General features: G+C 34.1%; 1 protein-coding gene across 1 annotated transcript; it reads right to left on the bottom strand.

Annotated features, from left to right (window-relative positions):
• Window positions 1–2,642: 2,642 nt before the first annotated feature.
• LOC121768161 (agamous-like MADS-box protein AGL27) lies at window positions 2,643–14,335 on the bottom strand. The gene is made up of 7 exons (XM_042164542.1): window positions 13,961–14,335; window positions 6,544–6,622; window positions 4,373–4,434; window positions 4,192–4,291; window positions 3,350–3,391; window positions 2,966–3,007; window positions 2,643–2,886 (listed from the first exon to the last, which is right to left on the bottom strand). The coding sequence occupies exons 1-7, from the start codon at window positions 14,143–14,145 to the stop codon at window positions 2,806–2,808; spliced, it is 591 nt and encodes a 196-aa protein (XP_042020476.1). The 5' UTR covers window positions 14,146–14,335; the 3' UTR covers window positions 2,643–2,805.
• Window positions 14,336–19,315: the final 4,980 nt, after the last annotated feature.

Below are 19,315 nucleotides of genomic sequence, written 5' to 3'. Positions count from 1 at the left end.
ACTACAAATGATACAATTCTAATGATCATAATTGATTTTCATAAATGACAAACAAATTCAATTCAAACACAATGGAAAGAAAAGATGAAATAAAAAACTACTCCCACTAGCAATCTCATTAATATATAAGAACAAAAAAACTGACAATTATGTGTGAATGATCACACGCCTCAAACGAAAAAAGCTACTAATATTAATTGAATGCACAATAATAAAAAACAGAAATAAAGAAAACGATGAGATAGTGGTTGATGCTTGAGCAGCAGTTGATGAAGACTGATCTTGATGTGGTGGCTTCCGGTAGTAATAGGGAAACCACGGCACTATAGGCTCCGGCGGCGGCTGTGCGCCGCCGTAAGTAGAGGTTGGTGGTGGATCGTATGGGAAGATTCCGGCGGGAGGGTTGTTGGAGAGGGCCGGAGGGGAGAAAGTGGTAGATGGCGGAGTTGTGGTCGCCGGAGGGTTTTCTCCGGGGCTTATTGGAGGAGGGTAACACGGATACGGGCACTCCTGCGACGTCGTGTTGGCCGGAAAGTTGAAGATTGTTGAGAGAAAGGCTAGAGTTGAGAGTAGCTTGTGAAGAGTGGAGGTAGCCATGGTTTAATGGAGTTGTGTTTGAGAAGAGTCAACACTATGTATAATAATTTGTGAAGCGATGTGGCTATTTATGTGCCTTTTTAGTTATAAATTCTCGTAAAAAAACATAAGGTATATTTTTATTTACCTTTCCAAAAGGTAAATATACCTTTTTCAAATATTAAAGAAAAAGTAAATAAAAATAATTACCATATTTATCTTTTTATGTGGAGAAGAAATAAATACTACTTCTACTACATTATATTTCTTCAAAACTGAAGAAGGTATGATACCTTCTTAAATATATTTCCTATTAGCGAATGAGTTAAATTTTATGATAGGAAGAATAAATTTAGTATAGTACTTTAGTTATTTCTCTCTTTCCATTACCTCTTCCTTTGGTGCTCTTAGTGTAGTTGGGTGAATTTTATCATGATAGAAAGAGACCAAAAAGCTTGGTATAACTAAAGCAAAGGCTGAGGGGAGAGCTACTTTTAAGTTTTTAGTGTAAACTTTTGAGCTACTTTTAAGTTTTTAGTGTAAACTTTTGAAGCTGAAAATTCATGTTGTATTGCAAGGATAATAAGTTATACTTATAGTATGAGGGTGAAAATGTGAAATATTAAGATTTATCTCCATCTAATTTGTTATGCTAATTAGCATAAGTAAGTGCAGCTCTATAATTTATAGTCGAGTTTAAAATATTTTTAATAATATTTGTATCTAAACAAGTTATTTTGAATAGGGGTCAAATTGGCCTTCATGTTTTGCCGTACAACAAGAAAGTAAAGCTCCGACCTGGTCCGGTCCTTTAACAGGTGTTATGGGCCTGATTCGCACCAAACTAAGGTGCAACTTGGAAACGGGCTTGATTTTAATGGGCCTGAGTTACCAATAGAATTTATGGGACTAGTTTGTAAATTCTGAAAGGAGTCAAGCCCAATCTAAGAAAAGGGATGAGTAAAATATGAGAAATGAAAAATGAAGCGAATATGAGATTCATATTGAAATTTGGAATAAAGAAGTGCTTATCGATATGCATTGGTTTGATGAGAGTTTCAAAGTAAATTATGTTGTCACCGCTTGGATCCGACAACATGTCGATGAATTGGCCAATCACATCTCGCCAAATCCCATGCACCTCATCGATGCCAATTGGCTCTAATATTTTATGGTTATACTTATCCACATTATTTTCCAGTGGGAGAACATGTTTTCTAAACAATGAAACCGAACTGAAATTAACTAAATTCTTTTATATATTTTACACATACTTTAATATATTTGTATTATGGGTTTTTTATTTTGCTCATTTGTATTTATTTAAGTATATAATTATATTAAATTGCATATTCATGCGTACACGCGATTCAAAGTTTTATCGGTGAAGTGGGCACACTTATCAAATCACATACACTCCGTAAATAGATTCGACCACGTATGTACTACGTTCTCGTTATATGTTTCTTTTAGTACTACTTACCAACTTTTAATACACACCTTCATGCACAGTAACATACTGGACTACATATTCAACCTTTAATTTATTCAAGCTGAGAATAGATATTACCATATACTTGGGAGAACTCGTACCAAAAAAATAACTTATTTAAAAAAACCTCATTTAATCTCAAAATTTAATACCACTACCCATAACTACTGTCAGACATGGTAACAGTATATCTCACCTACTAATTCATTCATTCTTTTTCCTTCCTTCAAAATGATTTAATACTAATATATATTTAAAATTAAACCTATTCATTTATTTATTTTTTTTGAATAGGAATAAGAGTGCCATGTAGTGCATGCGTTGGTGCTACGTCGTACCTACTGTTTGATGAACTCTATGTGCCAATTACATCACGCCACGTCTCACATCTCAGTTCTATTTAACAAGGATATTACAGTTTCTTTCCTTCCAATGTAAAGGAAATGGAGATCTGGTGATGCACCCCCCCCCCTCTCTCTCTCTCTCTCTCTCTCTCTCTCTCTCTCTGTAGATATATGTGTGTTACATTTATGTGTATATGCGTGTGTTTCATTCATGCTTATGAAAACGTGGAGAAAAGAGGAAAATGTTTGATTAGCTCTGGCTTTCAGAATGTGATAAACGAGCAAGAGAAATATTTATTGTGCTTGTTGTATGATGATATATGATAAATAGTAATGCACACAAGAATTACTTCATATCTTCTTGAATTGCTACATTCTGAGAGCCAGAGCTAATCACTCAGTTTCGCCCCCCGGCAACGCATTCAGATCAAAGGCCAGCGTCTTCTTCGCCGTCTTCGTCTTGCTCGCACAAATCTGTCGCCAGTGAGTATCAAACAGTTATAATCACCACTTTTACCATCTACTCTTTCTACTTATCTACTTATATACCTACCTTCTCCTGCAGCATTTTATTCTCTTCCTCCAGCAGCTTCTCCTGTTCTCACATCAATACATTTATTAAGGTAAGTGCCTCTGATTTTCTCCCTCCATCCCACCCAGGAATATGTACTTTCTAAATTTAGAACCATACTTTAATTACTTTTTCTCTCTACCTCTTTCTTACTTTACCAATTTTGCATTAATAATTCAAAGTGTATATTCTTGTGGGACGGAGGGAGTAGTATTTTATGAACACATCTCGATCTGCAATTTCATCTAGTTTCTCCTCATACACATTTGAATACACAAGTCAATTTATAATGATGATATAGCTCTGCCTAGAAATTATCAAAGATTTATGCAGTTCATGTGTAAACTACAAGATGGAAATGTCTACCTTTCCCTGAAGGCTAGATAAAGACTCCAGAAGCAAATTTGTCTGCACAACCAACACAATTACTTATCATATAAAACTATTAAACACGAAATAAATAAATAAAAGTGAATAGAGCATCAAAGGAAAACGACACCCTAACATAAATCTGTAGATAAACTCAACTAAGTCCACTAAGAGGTGGTCTCTTGCAAGGAGGACATCCGACTGCCTTACTCCATAGGCAAAACTGGCAAATTGATCATAAGACAGAACAAAACTTCTCTAAATCTTAGAGTATTATACTCCTTCCGTTTCATCTCACTGTAGTTGAGTTATTTCTTTTTTGGCAGTTCCATTGTATTTAAGTCATTTTTTTATGGAAAAAATCAACACAATTAACCTTTCTTACTGGACTCATTCCTACTCTGTCTATTCCCCACTTAATTCATTGAAAACTTTTCTTTAATTCTTTCCTAGGCCTCCTGGTCCCACCTCTGGCATGTTAAAGGTTGGAGAATCAATCGGTTTAGCCAAGATTTTAAGCTCACTCAACTACTCTTTATCTACTTTTCATGTAATTGGGCATAACATAACACAGTGGCCTATTGCTATATCTGCCTAGTCATAGTTAATACAAATGGCTTCCAAAGGGCCAAGTAAGACTGATAACTTTTGGCAAAAAGAAAAAGATGGGATTTTTTTATATTTGAGATGAGCATGAAATTAAAGTCTAGTTAGGTACCTTAGTTGCCTACTCATGGTTGGTACAATTGGCTTCCAAAAGCCAAGTAAGGCTGATAGCAAAAAGAAAAAAGATGGGATGATTTGATAGTTCAGATGGGTATGAAAGTCAAGTTAGGTACCTTAGTTGCTCGGGTCTGTAGTAGTGCAGTTTCAAACTGTTCCTCCAGATGTACAAAGTCGGTGACGCTGAGGTCATCAACGCATGGCTTGTCGAGCTCCCTGCAAAGACAAGATGAGTTATTGTAGCCAAGCCACTAAATGCAAACTTAAGAAAGTGAAGTAGAGGGATGAACTGTCTGCCTTTCCACAATTTGAAGAAGCTCTTGACAATTGAGGAAACGCGAGTATTTTGAATATTGAGCCTGACATGAAAACAGAAAATCCTTCATGATTCATTGAGTTTTAGGCATACCATCACCACCCTAAACTGATTTTTAGAGACTAATTGACATGGATTTACAACATATAAAGGGAAAAAAAAGATTCTTACTACGTTCTATTCTGAAATTTAGTAAGGGAGATTAGAAAATATCGAGAACCAAATACTAGGAAATTTGCAGGAACGGTAGAATAAACTCCGAGAACTAAAGGTAGATAATTGGTCTATGAATCAGAAAATAATGGCCTGGTGTGTATGTATTTATAAACGCACAAAAGCTGGAAAGAACTACCCATACATAATACTATCTTCATAAAAAATAATGACTACTACTGTATAAAATGCAAACAATTCTACAGAAAAAGTAATCAAACTAAGCATATGCTGCATACATATATCTATTTACATTTATATGTACTTCTTATGTACATTTACAAATCTTTGTAAACATAAATACATTTACTATGTTGTACACATGGTTACATAAGCTATACTATAAACATGTGCATTTTAGAATGAAGATTGTCTAATGACATGTCATAGGCATATAATTACATGTCCATTTTGATTATGGTCCGAACTTTGGAGCGAATTATTAAAATGCCACAAACCTTAAAAAGAACAAAATATCTATTGAATTTTCATGGAAGTTGCAAAATAGCCAGATTTTTAGAAAATGCAAGAAAATGTCTTGAACTTTCATGGGAGTGGCAAATATAGCAAGATATTGAACTTGAAAATGCAATAAATGTCATGAACTTTCATGGGAGCTGCAAAAATTGCATGCCATTGAAATTTCAAGCTTTGAGCTATGAGGTGGAAAATTTGAAGGTGAAGTTGACATCTAATATTCTTTAACCTACCCGAAGTTGAACAAAGTCTTTTTAACATGAAAAATTGAAAATAAACATATCTCAAATATGATGTTTACTAAACTTGAAACAGCACAAGGTGGAATAGAAAACTTCTACAGAATTTGCACATTACATACATGTCAACTTCGAGTCTTCCATGTTATAGATCAAAGCAAAAGTGTAAGTTCAGGCCAAGCTCCATAGAAGTTGACATTTATATTTTCCATTTCACCTTCCATGAAAGTTCAAGATATTTTTGTATTTTCAAAGTTTGGGTTGTTTTATGGAAAGTTCCAAACTTTAGGACAAACTACAATACCCTCTAGTTATGTGTACATGTGGTAGTATACAACAAAAAATCAATGTACACAAATGAATATATGGAGTTTTTTTTCATCTACGGCTGGACTACAGGGAATCACTACATTATTGGTACATGCCATACTTATCTATCTTATACACAGACTTCAACATTCATGCATGTATTTACTTTTCAAACTTACTATATAGGAACAATGATAGAATTTAGTTTTTTTTGGGGGGGGGGGGGTAATGATCAATAAGCTTTAGAGACAGAGACAGCAAAACCCCTCACCGAGGAGAGATAGAAAAGGACTTAAAATTAATACACTCGTATAAAACTATCACAGGATAAACACCTTCGAGAAGGCCACACCTCCAAGGAGGGCAATGCCAACAGCTTGACAAAACTCAATTAAATTTTTGAACACTTTAAACTGAGAAGTAACCCTGTGTATAGACTACCAAAGATTCTAACTTGAAATAGAAGTCTAAGAATGTAAACTCCTATACATGCTCCAGGCAAAGATAAATTAAACATACTAAGAGATAAGAAATTTTTTTGCAGGAATAAGAAAAGGGAAGTAACTGAAAATGCTAAAGCTGCTCATTCAACTTTTTTCCATTTCGCTTAAAAAAACACAACCGCAAGTTAAAAAGAAAACGAGAACAGTGTAGGAAAGGCACAGAGACTAAGCAAATACATGTGTACGAGACAGAAGGGTAAAAACTGAAGTATGGGGGTTTATATGTTTCAGCACGACCACTTGTTTTGATAACTTTGTAATATTGCACAAACTGTTCGTTAATGTGAGGTAAGATGAATACACAGCTTGCATGCATACCCGCAGATATGTTTTTGGCTTTACCAATAAAGAAACCCAAAACAGAGGTCTAAACGGTTAAACCACTTTAATTTCATAGGCAGAATCGCTTACCTGTGACTCACCAACTTGACTGGAGCAACCTGCTTCTGTCTCAGCCCGATTATGATACCGTTGAACAATCTCAGTCAAGCTGGATAGCAATTTAATTTCAGAGAAGTGAGAATATCATTAAAAACACCAAAAGACACAAGTTAACATGCAAGATTTATAACAGATTAAGTTAAATAATAGTGCAGTCTATGGGTAAATATCCAGAAATCCTTGATCCATCTATCAATCAGAAATTGAAAATTAAAATAAAAATTAAAATAGGGATCGAGATTCGCGATTATCTCTGTCTGAAATCACAAGTCGTAAACAGCAACCCTTCCTCTGTATCTCGCTCAAACTGAGATATGTATCGGAGCCTTTCTGTCAGTGGTGCCTCCACCCACGGCCCTTTCTCTCAGTAGAAAATTGTGCGGTGAATGTGGAAAGAAATAGCGACGCGCATGAATGAGCAAGTCGAATAGTCAGAGAAAGGCAGAGCTGAACATAACCACCATTTTTAGAGCAATTCTGAGAGTTTAGGGAACTAATCATGAACACACCCGGACCTGTTGTTCTCAAATGTTCAAGTCATTCCACGAAAATGGGAAAAGACAGTGCTGAAATTCAATTTTCATTACACTCAAATATGGAGTTGCCGACGTTCAATGAAAGTGACATGATCTCTTTGATAGCGAGGGCCGAACAATACCACTTTGCACAACACTTGGCATGCATGTGGTGCTAATTTTTCTATCCGGACTGGCATGGATTAAAATGCTTCTATGTCTTTCGCCATTGCTTACTTGGGAAGACATTGCACGTGAACTCCAAAAGTAGTTTGAAATGAGTTTCACTTTGAACGCCTATGAAACATGACGTGCCACTACATAGGATGGATCCTTGAACGAGTAAATAGCGGTTTTTGATATACTATTACCTCAGCTTCCAGAGCTAACATACCAGCAATACGTTGGTTATTTCTTGGGAATCTCAAACCCCAAAAACAGTTACAAAATGAAATATACAAATATCTAAAGCTACTCAGATGCATCCAAAGACTTCCTTGACAATCCCTCCGTGTACGCACCCCCGGGCGATGGCCATACCCCATCGTTAAGCTACATCTACCTCAACCTCCATCCTATCCTATGAACGGCAACATGGCTACGTTCATGGGTCCGAGGGTGAACTTTTTGAAGGTGAATCAAAGTACGACGACCTTTACACTGCATACCCTCATTCCAAAATATTTCAAATGAAGAGTTTGGAAAGACATCGCCGTGGGGACTTGTTTCAAAAGTGGGTTAAAGATTGGTCCAACCCTTTGATGTCCGCTAAAAACATTGCAAGTTTTAGTTCGGGAGGACAATGTTGAGAATAGCGAAACGTTCCATGACGTCGGCAACATAGGATCGGAGGATACCGACTTAGAAGATCCTAGAGAAGGTTTGATTTCAAGTCCAATTTTTTAGCTTTGTGGACAAGGCTATTTTTTTGGGAGGGGGTGCCTTTATTCGCAACATTGAGGCAATTACAAAGATGAGATTGCTGAGTTGAAGGAAGTGGAGGTCGCTAGTTGTTACAAGGTTGTTACGACAGTTCCAAAGGACTAGTATAAGGTGGAATTAACATTGTGGCAGTCATGAAATGGTGGAGTAAGTGGCCATCATGCTATCTTTTCCTTGCAAGCACTAAGTTGAAAACAATGTCATCTTTATTGCTTCATTTCATTAACAACTTCTTTGGTAGCTTCTTTGCACAACAACAAAGGAAAAACATAGCTCCTGGTAAGAAACATAAAACTAAGTCCATTCATATTCATGGTAATTTCAAAATTAGTGAAGTTTATTATTTGGGTATGAGAGGAATAAGATGATTCACTTGATTGGAATACTATCTATGAAGCTTCGCTCTTCAAGGGCTAGAGAACCTAGTATGCATAATAAGTCTAAGAAAAGAGTCTCCTATATCAAGTTGTGTTAAAGGTTCTAGTAAAGACACATGAACCATATCCACATTACAAAACAAAAATGCAAAACGGAGCGATAGTTGAAAATAAAGGGCATGATGAAGAAATGGATGATGGAGAACTTGAGCAAGAACAAGTTGGGAATATTGATGCATCAAAGGAGAAGTGGAAGAGGGATTCGTTTCATTGGATACCAATGATAACAAAGAGGTGAGAATGACTATGTTAAAGATGACAAGGATTGAGGAAGATTTGAATTTAGGCATAATATACAATGGTTTACTACTTTATGTTTTAATTGTTGTGGCAAAACTTAAATGATTAGACATTATGTCCTAATTATTATGCTGAGATTTAAGATAATAAGCTTCCTAATTTTGAACTTTATACTATTAATTATTCTATATGTATATATATATTAATACTAAATTTATTAAATTATTTTATCAACCGATATGTTCTGCTATGCAGACAGCTATATTATAAGGATCTCAAATAATAAATTACTACGCAATAAGCAATTTTGAATAGGAGGCATGGTCATTAGAAATCATTTACGAATCGTGCTTTTGTGTGGATTAGAGAAGTGGTAATGAAAGAGTTAGTTTAAGGAGCTTGATTTTCGAGAGTTTTATTAGAAGGTTAAATAATGCGGGTGTGAACGGAATGGCTTGTTTTGCTTAAACTGTATTCAAGACTGGAGGTATCCAGCCAGAGCTTATATAGAAAATAATTCGAATAACTCTAAACTATAAAATATCTCAAATATGCAAACTTCTAAGTGGATTTGAATAGGGTATGTTCTAATAGAGTTTTTGGATTAGAACATTTTATGGAATAGCTAGTTCCAAAGATTGAAGGATTAGAAAAGATCAATTGATTATATAAGAGGATCCTAATTTTAAATGTGGCGACTCTAACTAGTATTGTTGTTTGGTTGGTTGTTTACTATTTGGGACACTTATACAAAATTGTCAAATGCATGTGAAGGCCCATTTTCCAAAAATTTTATACTTTAATACTAGTATATGTTACTATTTTGATTTTCTCCTCCATAACCTATCAACATGGATTTTGTTATTGGAAGATTAAACCTAGACTTTACCATGAAAAAAAATCTAAAACATGCTTTATATTTTATTATCAAGCTAGCACCAGCTATATTTACCTACATATTAAGGCTAATAAGCTTAATCGAACTAAATGAGTTTTCTAAATAGATTTAAATTAACAAATGAAATACGATGAAATCATTAAAGTAAATACACATCCTCTTATGTTCAGACTAGACCTAAGAGCATGAAGATATAATACTTTTAGTTAGTTTATAATTTTTTATAAAAAACAAAATGTATAGATATTTAATTAGAAATTAAAGTATAAATTAGTTATACAAAGTTAATAATTTCAAGCTATTTCAACTAACAATTTGCTCACAATCAAACTGAGAGTAATGGCCAGTTTATGACTTTATGCTACTCATTTAAATAATGAATTTCACCCGAAAATATATCAAAGCAACATCCATGTTTTATTTATTCATTCTATAGCCTTATAGCCTTGGGACTAGCCATATTACACACCTAAAATCTATGCAAAATAACTATGTTTCTCTATAATTCCAACTATTTGTGTTCTGAATAAATACAAAGATTACCTATGTTTGTAAAGATAAGTGCACTATGTAGTAACTTTAGAATAAATATCTATATGTTCTACCATGTTTCTCTATAATTTTTGAATAAATACAAAGATAACTATGATTGAAAATATATAAAGGATAACACAAAAACAAACACTATCTTATAAGGAAACGCAATTTCTGGCGTTGAAAAATGTTGAAAAATGGCCAAAATTTAGGGCACAAGGAAAAGCGTCCTTAAGAAGGACAAATTTATCAACTATATGTATCAATATTTTGGGTTTCTAAGATGTTTCAAATTGTGCCCCTTAATTTTTGTTGAGACGCCAAGAATGGGGATACTTTTTAAAGCATGGGTCATGGGTGATGTATTTAGAAAACAAAAATTAACGTCCTTAATGGAATACCTTAATCGTTCTTTTTATGTCATGTAACTCATGTATAACGTACAACCTTTCAATGCATCGCAATATAGAAATGATCCTTAAAAGTCAAAACGTTCCAACAAGGGTAAATTTTTTTTATTACATACCGAAGTTGTCAAGTTTGGTTTTTTCCGCAGTTTGAAAACTTGTGGTACAAAAATGTAATTTTGGGTGTAGAGTGGAGGCAAAATAGTTAGTTTTAAGAAAGCTAAAATAAAATATATATAGATCATAAAGCACAAGACAATTTTTTGTTTTGGGTGCTTACCCTAGCACTGAATGGACCCACCCTTTGTTTGTGATGTTTGTATGTACATAGCAAAAACTTCTGATCTTTATAAGTGTACAACCTTAATGACATAAAATGAAGAAGATTAAACAAGAATATATAGTTTTACTTCTTGTTTATTATTTATGTAAAGTTATCCCAATTTATCATTAGGTAGAAAATATATTCCACGTCATCAAAAAACGATATTTTTATTCTCCATCAATCTTGTGCTTGTAGGAAAAATTAGTTATAGCATCTGCTAAAAAGTCAAATCGTAGGACTTCACTGGAACAGTCTCAAATATCTTTTAAAGTTGCAAATTTGTTGAAAGGTCATACGTTACTATAAGTACAATAACTACTGTGTTGATATTATATGAACACTAATATTTTAGAATAAAATCATTAGACATTGTTTTCAGCACAAAACAAGAAGTGGACAAAACTGGTGCATGCAATATCACTAAAGAAAAGCGAATATATCAAAATTAAATGATAAACTAAACGAAGGCAAACAAAAATGCATGCAATGTAATAACAGCCACAAAGGATATAGCTAGTAAACATAAACTAAATGAAGGCTTTCATAATCACCCAAATGAAATAGTAACGCATGTGTGCGCATATATTAATTGTCTATGTGTAGTATTACCAGGAGCTACTCATTACAGAAGAAAACTAAATCGACATAAATAATAGTAACTAATCACCATTCCAAATTCACCAATGACAAAAGGTTTTGGTTGTTGATGGACATGAACCAACACCAACACACAGGTATAGGTGACACAATTCAAATGAGATTGGACTATAACTAAGCACCTTGCCCTTATCGCCTATTTTACCGTGGCCTCGGGCAATCTAAAGTGAGTAATAAGCTGATTAATAAGTAATCTCTGATGTGTTATGTATATTCCCTCGGAGGAGCCTAAAATGCCTTCTAATCCTTAACAAGAGTAGACCTGTGACAAACACGGATTTTGTATTTTTTTAAGGGCTAGGTTTGACTAGTTTTAAATGTCAATCATGCAAATTATGTTCTTAAATTGCATATATTATACATTTCGTATTTTGAATGTCTTTGTTGATAAATGATAGAAAAAGATTGAAAAAAGATGCAAAAAGGCCAAGGTGTAGCAGCCTCTGTTCGAGCTCATTCTGCCAGCAAGTTTGAAGTCCAATCAGTGCTCACTACATGTCATTCTCTTCGTCTTCGAAAGAGCTTCGCGTGGATACCTTAAACGTCTAAATCGGAGTTCTGTAGAGAAAGTTATTACAATTCTACGAACATTGCGCAATGCAGTCAAAGCTGACGGAAATTTGGGCGGAAATTCAAGAAAGAGAATAAATTATTAAATTGTGAAACCAAATCTCCCTCATTCTTATAGGGCACGAAAATAACCAAGACTAACCCTTTTTCTAGCCTATAAATACTCATAAACCTAATTCATAATCCCAATCTCAGAGCCTCTAATCTTACTCTCTCTCTCTACACTTTCTTCCATTCCATATTCCATACATAATTCATCCATCTTCCATCTTCCATTGGAGCGGAGCTCTGCAGATCCAGGCGAGAGAAGACTGAAGATTGAAGATTCAACCTTGGGTTTTATCAATTTCTTTCATGTCTAGTACTTTTATTATTGATTTTACTACTTGTCTATGAGTAGTTAAATATCATTTTTAGATTTTTTGGTGAAAACTATTATGAACATGTTTTGATTTATTGAATTGAACATTTTCCTAGCTCTTGTGATTGTTTTGTTCGTTCTCGTGCTTTTATTGTTCTTTTGTCTGGCCAACTTTAGAACTATGTCCGTTTAACTAGATTAATCGAGAGATAGCTAGTTTTACGTGGTAAGAGGAACGAGTACAACACAGAGGTTTATCTGCACTCGAGAGAGGAGACCATTTGTGAGGACTTGAGTCTTAGGTACTTAAGGAGTTAGAATCTAATCTACTGGAGGGAGACTTTGATAGTTAGAGTCTAATCTACTGGATAGGTGCACTTGAGAGAGGGTTTATTTGAAAAGCGCGACTTTCCTAATAATTCTGGAGACACATAAAGATAAAGGTTCTGTGAGATTAATCATCACTAGGTCGTAGTAGTTGGATCCTAAAACTCTACTTTCTTTAGCCTGCTTTGTATTATTTTGTTTTTATATTTGTTTATATTTATGTCTAGTTTATAAAACCAAAACCCAAAACTCTGTGTCTCTAGATAGTATATGACGCTTAGTATATGATAGTCAGTTGCAATCTTATTCCATGTGTTCGATATCCCGGTACTGACCTTTAGCTATACTAGTTCTATCCTGTAAACTTGCAGGTATTTTTAGTACTAATAAATAGTGCATCAACCTGCCAAAAGCCATTTTGCGAGAGACAAAGTCTCTATCATGCTTATCAGTATATATTCATTAAACACAAGTTCATACAAGAAAAGGTTGAATATCAATTGCAATTGCTAAGAGCTAAGTTCGCCTATTTTATCTCAAATTTCTAAACATTATTGCATGTCACCAAATCTCATCCTGCCAAGTGAAAGCTCTAACTGAAACTACAAGGTTGGTGGTTGGGTTGGTGGCTACTTTAAAGGGCATCAATTTATGCATTTTCTTGCACTAGTTAAAGACACTATTCACATGCACATGCACTATTGAGAAGGAAGCTAGGATAGAAAATGAGCAGCTAGCTAAAAGCATGTGTGTTTACCAAGTAGATTTGAGATTGCACTTAAAATTAGTAGAGCACCTAAGTCAAAAGCCACTAAGTCTAAGCACGTCTCTTACTTCAAGGCTAAGTAATTCTCTGAGCGACAAGTAACCGCCACCATTATAGTTCTACTATTAATTAAAATATTCAGAGAAAATCAATTCGTAAGTCGGGAAAAGTCTAATTAGAAGCGAATTCCGATGCACACGGTTCCAGATAAGGTTAAACTAAACCACAGTAATTGTACGACAAAACATGAGGTTTTTTTTAAAAAAACAAATATTTGGGGGGGCAAATCAGAATATGATGGAAGGCGGCACCTTTATGCTAAATTAAGACTATTTCGGGCAATCGTGATCACTCAAGCACGAGATCTAAACTCAGCCATGGAAAATAGAGCTTAAATAAAATAGGAACCTGTTGGTGCTGCAGAAGTGGTAAGGCTTCCCCCGGCAAGAGTAGATAATGGCAGCGATGTCGAGGTCGCAGAGCACCGATAGCTCCTTGGCCTTTTTAAACAATCCATTCCGGCGCTTGGAGAAGGTGACCTGGCGCGAGCTCTTATCTTCGATTCGCTTGATCTCGAGCTTCCTCCTCCCCATTTTCCCCCAAAATTAGGTCTCAAAATAGGGTGGCATTGAGAGGTTGGGTTTTTGTTTTTTATGTCAAAAAATGGTGGGGGAATCGGGGATAAAGATTATCGCATATAAATGCGGGGACGAAACGAAACGACGTGGAATCTAGTTTGGAAAGGGGAGGACGTCTAACACTTGTCGTAGTCAGTGTGGTCTCTAGAAGCGGCGAGGTGAAAAATTAAAATTAATTTATTGAAAAAAGGGACACGCGGCTATTCAACACGTGTGTAAATCAATCTATCCGACGTGGGCTCTACATACATGTGTGTTGCTGTTGCACATTCAAGTCAATGGGACAACAACTTCTTGATATGGTATGTAATAGGTAGATTTATTTGCATAATATATGCTCCTATTGTGGTATCTAAATAATTGTATTCAAGTTAAAGGAATATTATCTCATGGATCACAATGAATTCAATATTCAACTATTACGCACTTTTTCATATCACTTTATAGTATATCTACAGTTATTTAAGCATTCATGCTCGTCTCAAATTTATATATTCCTTTTATCTATCAAAATTATTCTTATCTTCCATTTCAAGATGTTCAAGAAAAATAATTCATACAAAATTGGAAAGTTTCTATCAAATTATTAATACATTATTTTATTTATTTTTCTCTTTATCTCTTATATTTAATCCACTTTTTTCATTTACTCAACTATTTTACAAATTTCTCATTAAAATATATGTCATTTATCCAAATAACTATTTTTAATGGACAGATGGAGTACTATTATTAGCTAATTATTCAATTTAATCAATTCAATTTATAAAATTATCTAAATATTAATCAAATATGATTTATTATATTATTGGGTATGTGACCTAAATAATTATTAGCTAATTATGTGCGTGTACTTATCTAAATCCAAATAAAAAATAATTTCATAATTCATTATAGTCTCAATATGTTAATTATCCGAAATGTTTGAATTGACTTACGTTCAAAGTTCAAACACATTTTTTCCTAAATGTCACAAACTATATTATGAAAATAATATACTACTAATTCCCTTCGTCTCTTTCTGTTTTACTCAAATAAATAGGAGAAATTTCGGAAAAATGCCTCAATTCGCAGGCCTTTCGAAATTTGTTGTTAAATTCGTTGACCTTTCGAAATATGGAATCATGGCGTGCGAATTTTTCAGAATATGGGATTTTCGAATTTTCTTGTATTTTTACTTCTTTTTCATATTATTTCTTTCACTATATTTAACAACTAACCAAATTATCCCTCATATTTTTTAACACAATTTTTTATTTATTTTATTCCATCAGCCACCTTTCCGCAATCACCATCTCTAGCTCCAAACCCTCCCACGCTCTCATGGCGGAAAACGCCCATTTCAATTCTTCCGCCCACCAAGGCCAAATTCCTTCACAATTGCATAAACCATTTGCTAATCTAACTGACCTAACGGTAAAGGTCTCACCATCCAATTTCAATTTTATTTTATGTATTTGCTTTCATGTATTCTGCAAATTAAATCAAACCTTAAAGAACACAGAATTGAATTAAGAATTTAACTGGGAAAAATGAGGCAGCCCGAGTTGGAATGGCACCGGGCAGCAGCTGTAATATACGCCTGCTGGAGCCAACGGCGACTTGCGACGGCGGCGGTTTGACTACTGCGGACAGCAGTAGCAGCTGCCCTTGGAGGACAGCAGGCAACCCGTAACGAAAAGAAGAGGCGTCGAGATCTTCTTTTGAGAGAGGAGATAGAAAGGGAAAAGAGAGGAGGTCGAGAATCTAGTGTGCCGGACAGAGGACGCAATCGTGTTAAGACGAAGGAGGAATTTGAGTTTTTCTAATTGAATTTCTTTTAGATGGATCATGGGAGAGAAAGGGTGGACGGTAACGAAGGGGAGGAGGAGAATGTGGGTGGAGGCGGTAGTGGTAATTTATAAAATTGGAGTTAAAAAAATTAAATTATACCCTAAATATTAGGGGTAATTTGGTTAATTTGTAAATATTATAATAGAAATAATACAAAAATCTCATATTCCGAAAAATTCACACGCCACGATCCCATATTTCGAAAGATCAATGAAGTTAACAAAATGTTTCGAAAGGCATGCGAATTGAGCCAGTTTTTCCGAAATCTGTCAATAAATAGTGTGGCAAATGGCAATATCCGACCATATTTTTATATCCAAAACTACAGTTTGCGGAAATTGTGGAATTCCATTTGGCAGTACCCATTCGCTTGTATTTGGAGTTACTATTTGATTTACTGTTCTTTAATCTTTCTTGAAGTTTATAAATAGACACTACGCGATGTTAAAGTGAAAGACGCCAAGGACGTTTTCACATTGAAATATTATTTTAACAAGTCTAAACAGTTTCAGTTTGTATATATATCCAATTATTTTAACAAGTATATACAGTTTGTATCCCCAATTAAGACTTCTTATGATATCAATTTGAATAGCATAAGTATTGAAGTAGGGGTAAATATTTGGAATTTTGTCTAATATGATCCGATTTGGAAATTCAAAAGTTCATAAAAAGTAAATCCAAATAAATTTGAATTGTCTAAAAAATATAAACCTAGCTATGAAAACCAATCTAAATCGAAGTATCAAAATTTCAAAATTTCATAAAAATGTCAAGAAAACATAAATCCGAATATATCTATAAAACACTCAACAGACTTATTCATTCATACACATGTAAAAGTCTAAAACAACTAAACACAATGAGGTATACAAATACAAAATTAGAAGTATGTACAATTGTACAAATGTATATTGCATAAAGTGAGGGCACTCATAATAGCCGCCGATAAACCTGCCGACGGGCTCAGCGAGTTTATCGGTGCTATTGCACGCGACCGCTGAAAAATTAGCCGCGGTTGACCAGGTGCTATTGCAGGGTGGTCAGTTGCGGATGCAGTCCCCGGATTTGATTTTTTTTATTTTAATTTTATTCAGATTTGCTTACTTTAGTAACATTTTAAAGGTCAACAAAATATTGTTTTTTAAAATGTACTTGGAAATATATTTCAATTCATTATTTGAAATTTATATTCATTATTATATTTATATTTTATTTTTATACTTATTATAGAAAATTACATGTAAAATTTTTATAAAAATACATTTAGAAAACAAATTGTATTCGCGTCACTTTATAAATGACATATACTGTACTAGTTTCAAGTTAAAATACACTCATTTGTATATGCATTCACTTATTATAAATATAAAATTATTAATAGAAAATGGTACATAAAAAGGTGGGTATAATGTTTTTTAAGTCAGATTGGTTTGACGAGTTAATCCAAAAATACAATGTTCGGGATTTGGATTGAGAATTAATACGTAGAAAAACTTATAACCAAAATAACTATTATCCAAATAACCAGACGAGCTGATAGGTTTGTCCGAACGGGAGCAAGTTGATTTGATTGACCTCCCTGATCATATCAAATGGATCTAATAAAATTTAATTGTAAATACAAATGATCTTAACAGTTAAGTTCTAAAGTGATTTGATCATGTTAATAAGTTTGTAAAGCTCGTATACGTGTTTTCAAATTGCTTTTCTTGAAGATGAAGTCCAACTCTATCTTTACTCCTACTAGGGCTGTCCAAATGAATATCGGGTATCGGATACACGACACCCAAAACCTGAAAATTCGGGTAATGAATATTCAATACCTGATTTATAAATTTCTTATTTTTTGGGTATGGGGTTACTGATACCCAATTGGCATTCTCCAAATACCCAAAGAATTTATTTAATTTTATAAAAATTACTATCTCCATTCGTAAATATGAGTCTTTTTTTACACGGGCTTTAAGAGATATGAAGAAAAGTGAGTGAAAGAAATTTAGTGGAATATCAGTCCTACTTGTATGCATATACTACCTCCGTCCCACTTAAGATGTTCACTTTTCCTTTTTAGTTTGTCTAACTCAAGATGTCCATTTTCTATATTTGGAAATAAATCACTCTCTAATCTCCTCATTGAACTATTGAACTACATTTTTCTCCCCACTTACTCCATCTAACAACTCCTCATAAAATCATGTGTCACTCAATAATGTGGACATCTTCTTGAGTGGGACAGAGGGAGTATTAGTTTTAAGGACATGTATGCATATATTAGTTTTAAATGATACATGAGTGGATTAAGTTAGTGGAATCTGATATTTTTTTTACCATTTATAGTAATAATGAATAGGGACTCTTATTCGTGAACGGACAAAAATAAAAAAAATACACTCTTATTCGCGAATAGAGGGAGTCAGCGGCGGATCCAGGTAGGGTCGGGTGGGGTCGGCCGACCCCACCACCGTCTCCGGAGTGCCACCGGAAAGCTGCCTTCGACCCTACGGCATCCATGAATCCGCCCCTATTCCATGCAGAGAGAGATGAGCGGTGAGGCAGTGACTACGTCTGGAATATGGAGGCGGCACAGTGGACGTAGCCACCGTGAATGAAGAGAGGGGAAGAAGAAGCTTTTTTTCAGTTTATGCTCGTCATGTTGTGGGCGAGGAGAGAGAGAGACTGAGAGGTAATAATTAGAAGTCATTTAATTTTCTTGTTTTTCCATGTACTCCATTTACTAGGTAAATTTAAATAGCTTAGCTGACATCACTTTCTATTATAGATAATTAATTCTAATTTTAAATTAGTCTCAGAATTTATTCTTTATTTGTTTATTTCAAATATAGTAAAGTAATTATTTTGATATCTATTATATCCAAATAAGATTTTGAATAATTTGTATATTATATTTTAATAAATTATCTTATTAAAACTTAGGACATAACTTGAAATGAATGATGATGATATAAGTATCATTTTTTTATTTTTAAAAAAATTTAGTTCTATAATTTAACATTTCAAACATTGTTTTTATACTTTCTAAATTTTGGTAAAAAAAACTATACTCCCTCCGTCACATAAAAATATGTGCACTTTTCATTTTTTCGTTTTTCCTATAAAAATATGAGCATTTCCATTTATAGAAAGTTATCACAATTTATTACTCATATACATCAAGTTATTTACAACTTATAGCACTATTAAAACACTATATCCACTAACACTATTTTATATTGCCACATCCATACGTCAGAGCGACACTAACGTTGTTAGTTTATTATTACTACTATTT

The sequence above is a fragment of the Salvia splendens genome, chromosome 15 (assembly GCF_004379255.2).
Source record: "Salvia splendens isolate huo1 chromosome 15, SspV2, whole genome shotgun sequence".
Classification (NCBI taxonomy): domain Eukaryota; kingdom Viridiplantae; phylum Streptophyta; class Magnoliopsida; order Lamiales; family Lamiaceae; genus Salvia; species Salvia splendens.
Note: the sequence above shows the minus strand (reverse complement) of the source record. Positions and strands in the feature narration are given on the sequence as shown.

Coding starts and splice junctions, on each gene's coding strand:
- LOC121768161 (XM_042164542.1), bottom strand. CDS start 14,145: ATGGGGAGGAGGAAGCTCGAGATCAAGCGAATCGAAGATAAGAGCTCG. Junction 6,623..13,960: donor CACTTCTGCAGCACCAACAG/GTTCCTATTTTA, acceptor ATTGCTATCCAG/CTTGACTGAGATTGTTCAAC. Junction 3,008..3,349: donor TATCTAGCCTTCAGGGAAAG/GTAGACATTTCC, acceptor ATGTGAGAACAG/GAGAAGCTGCTGGAGGAAGA.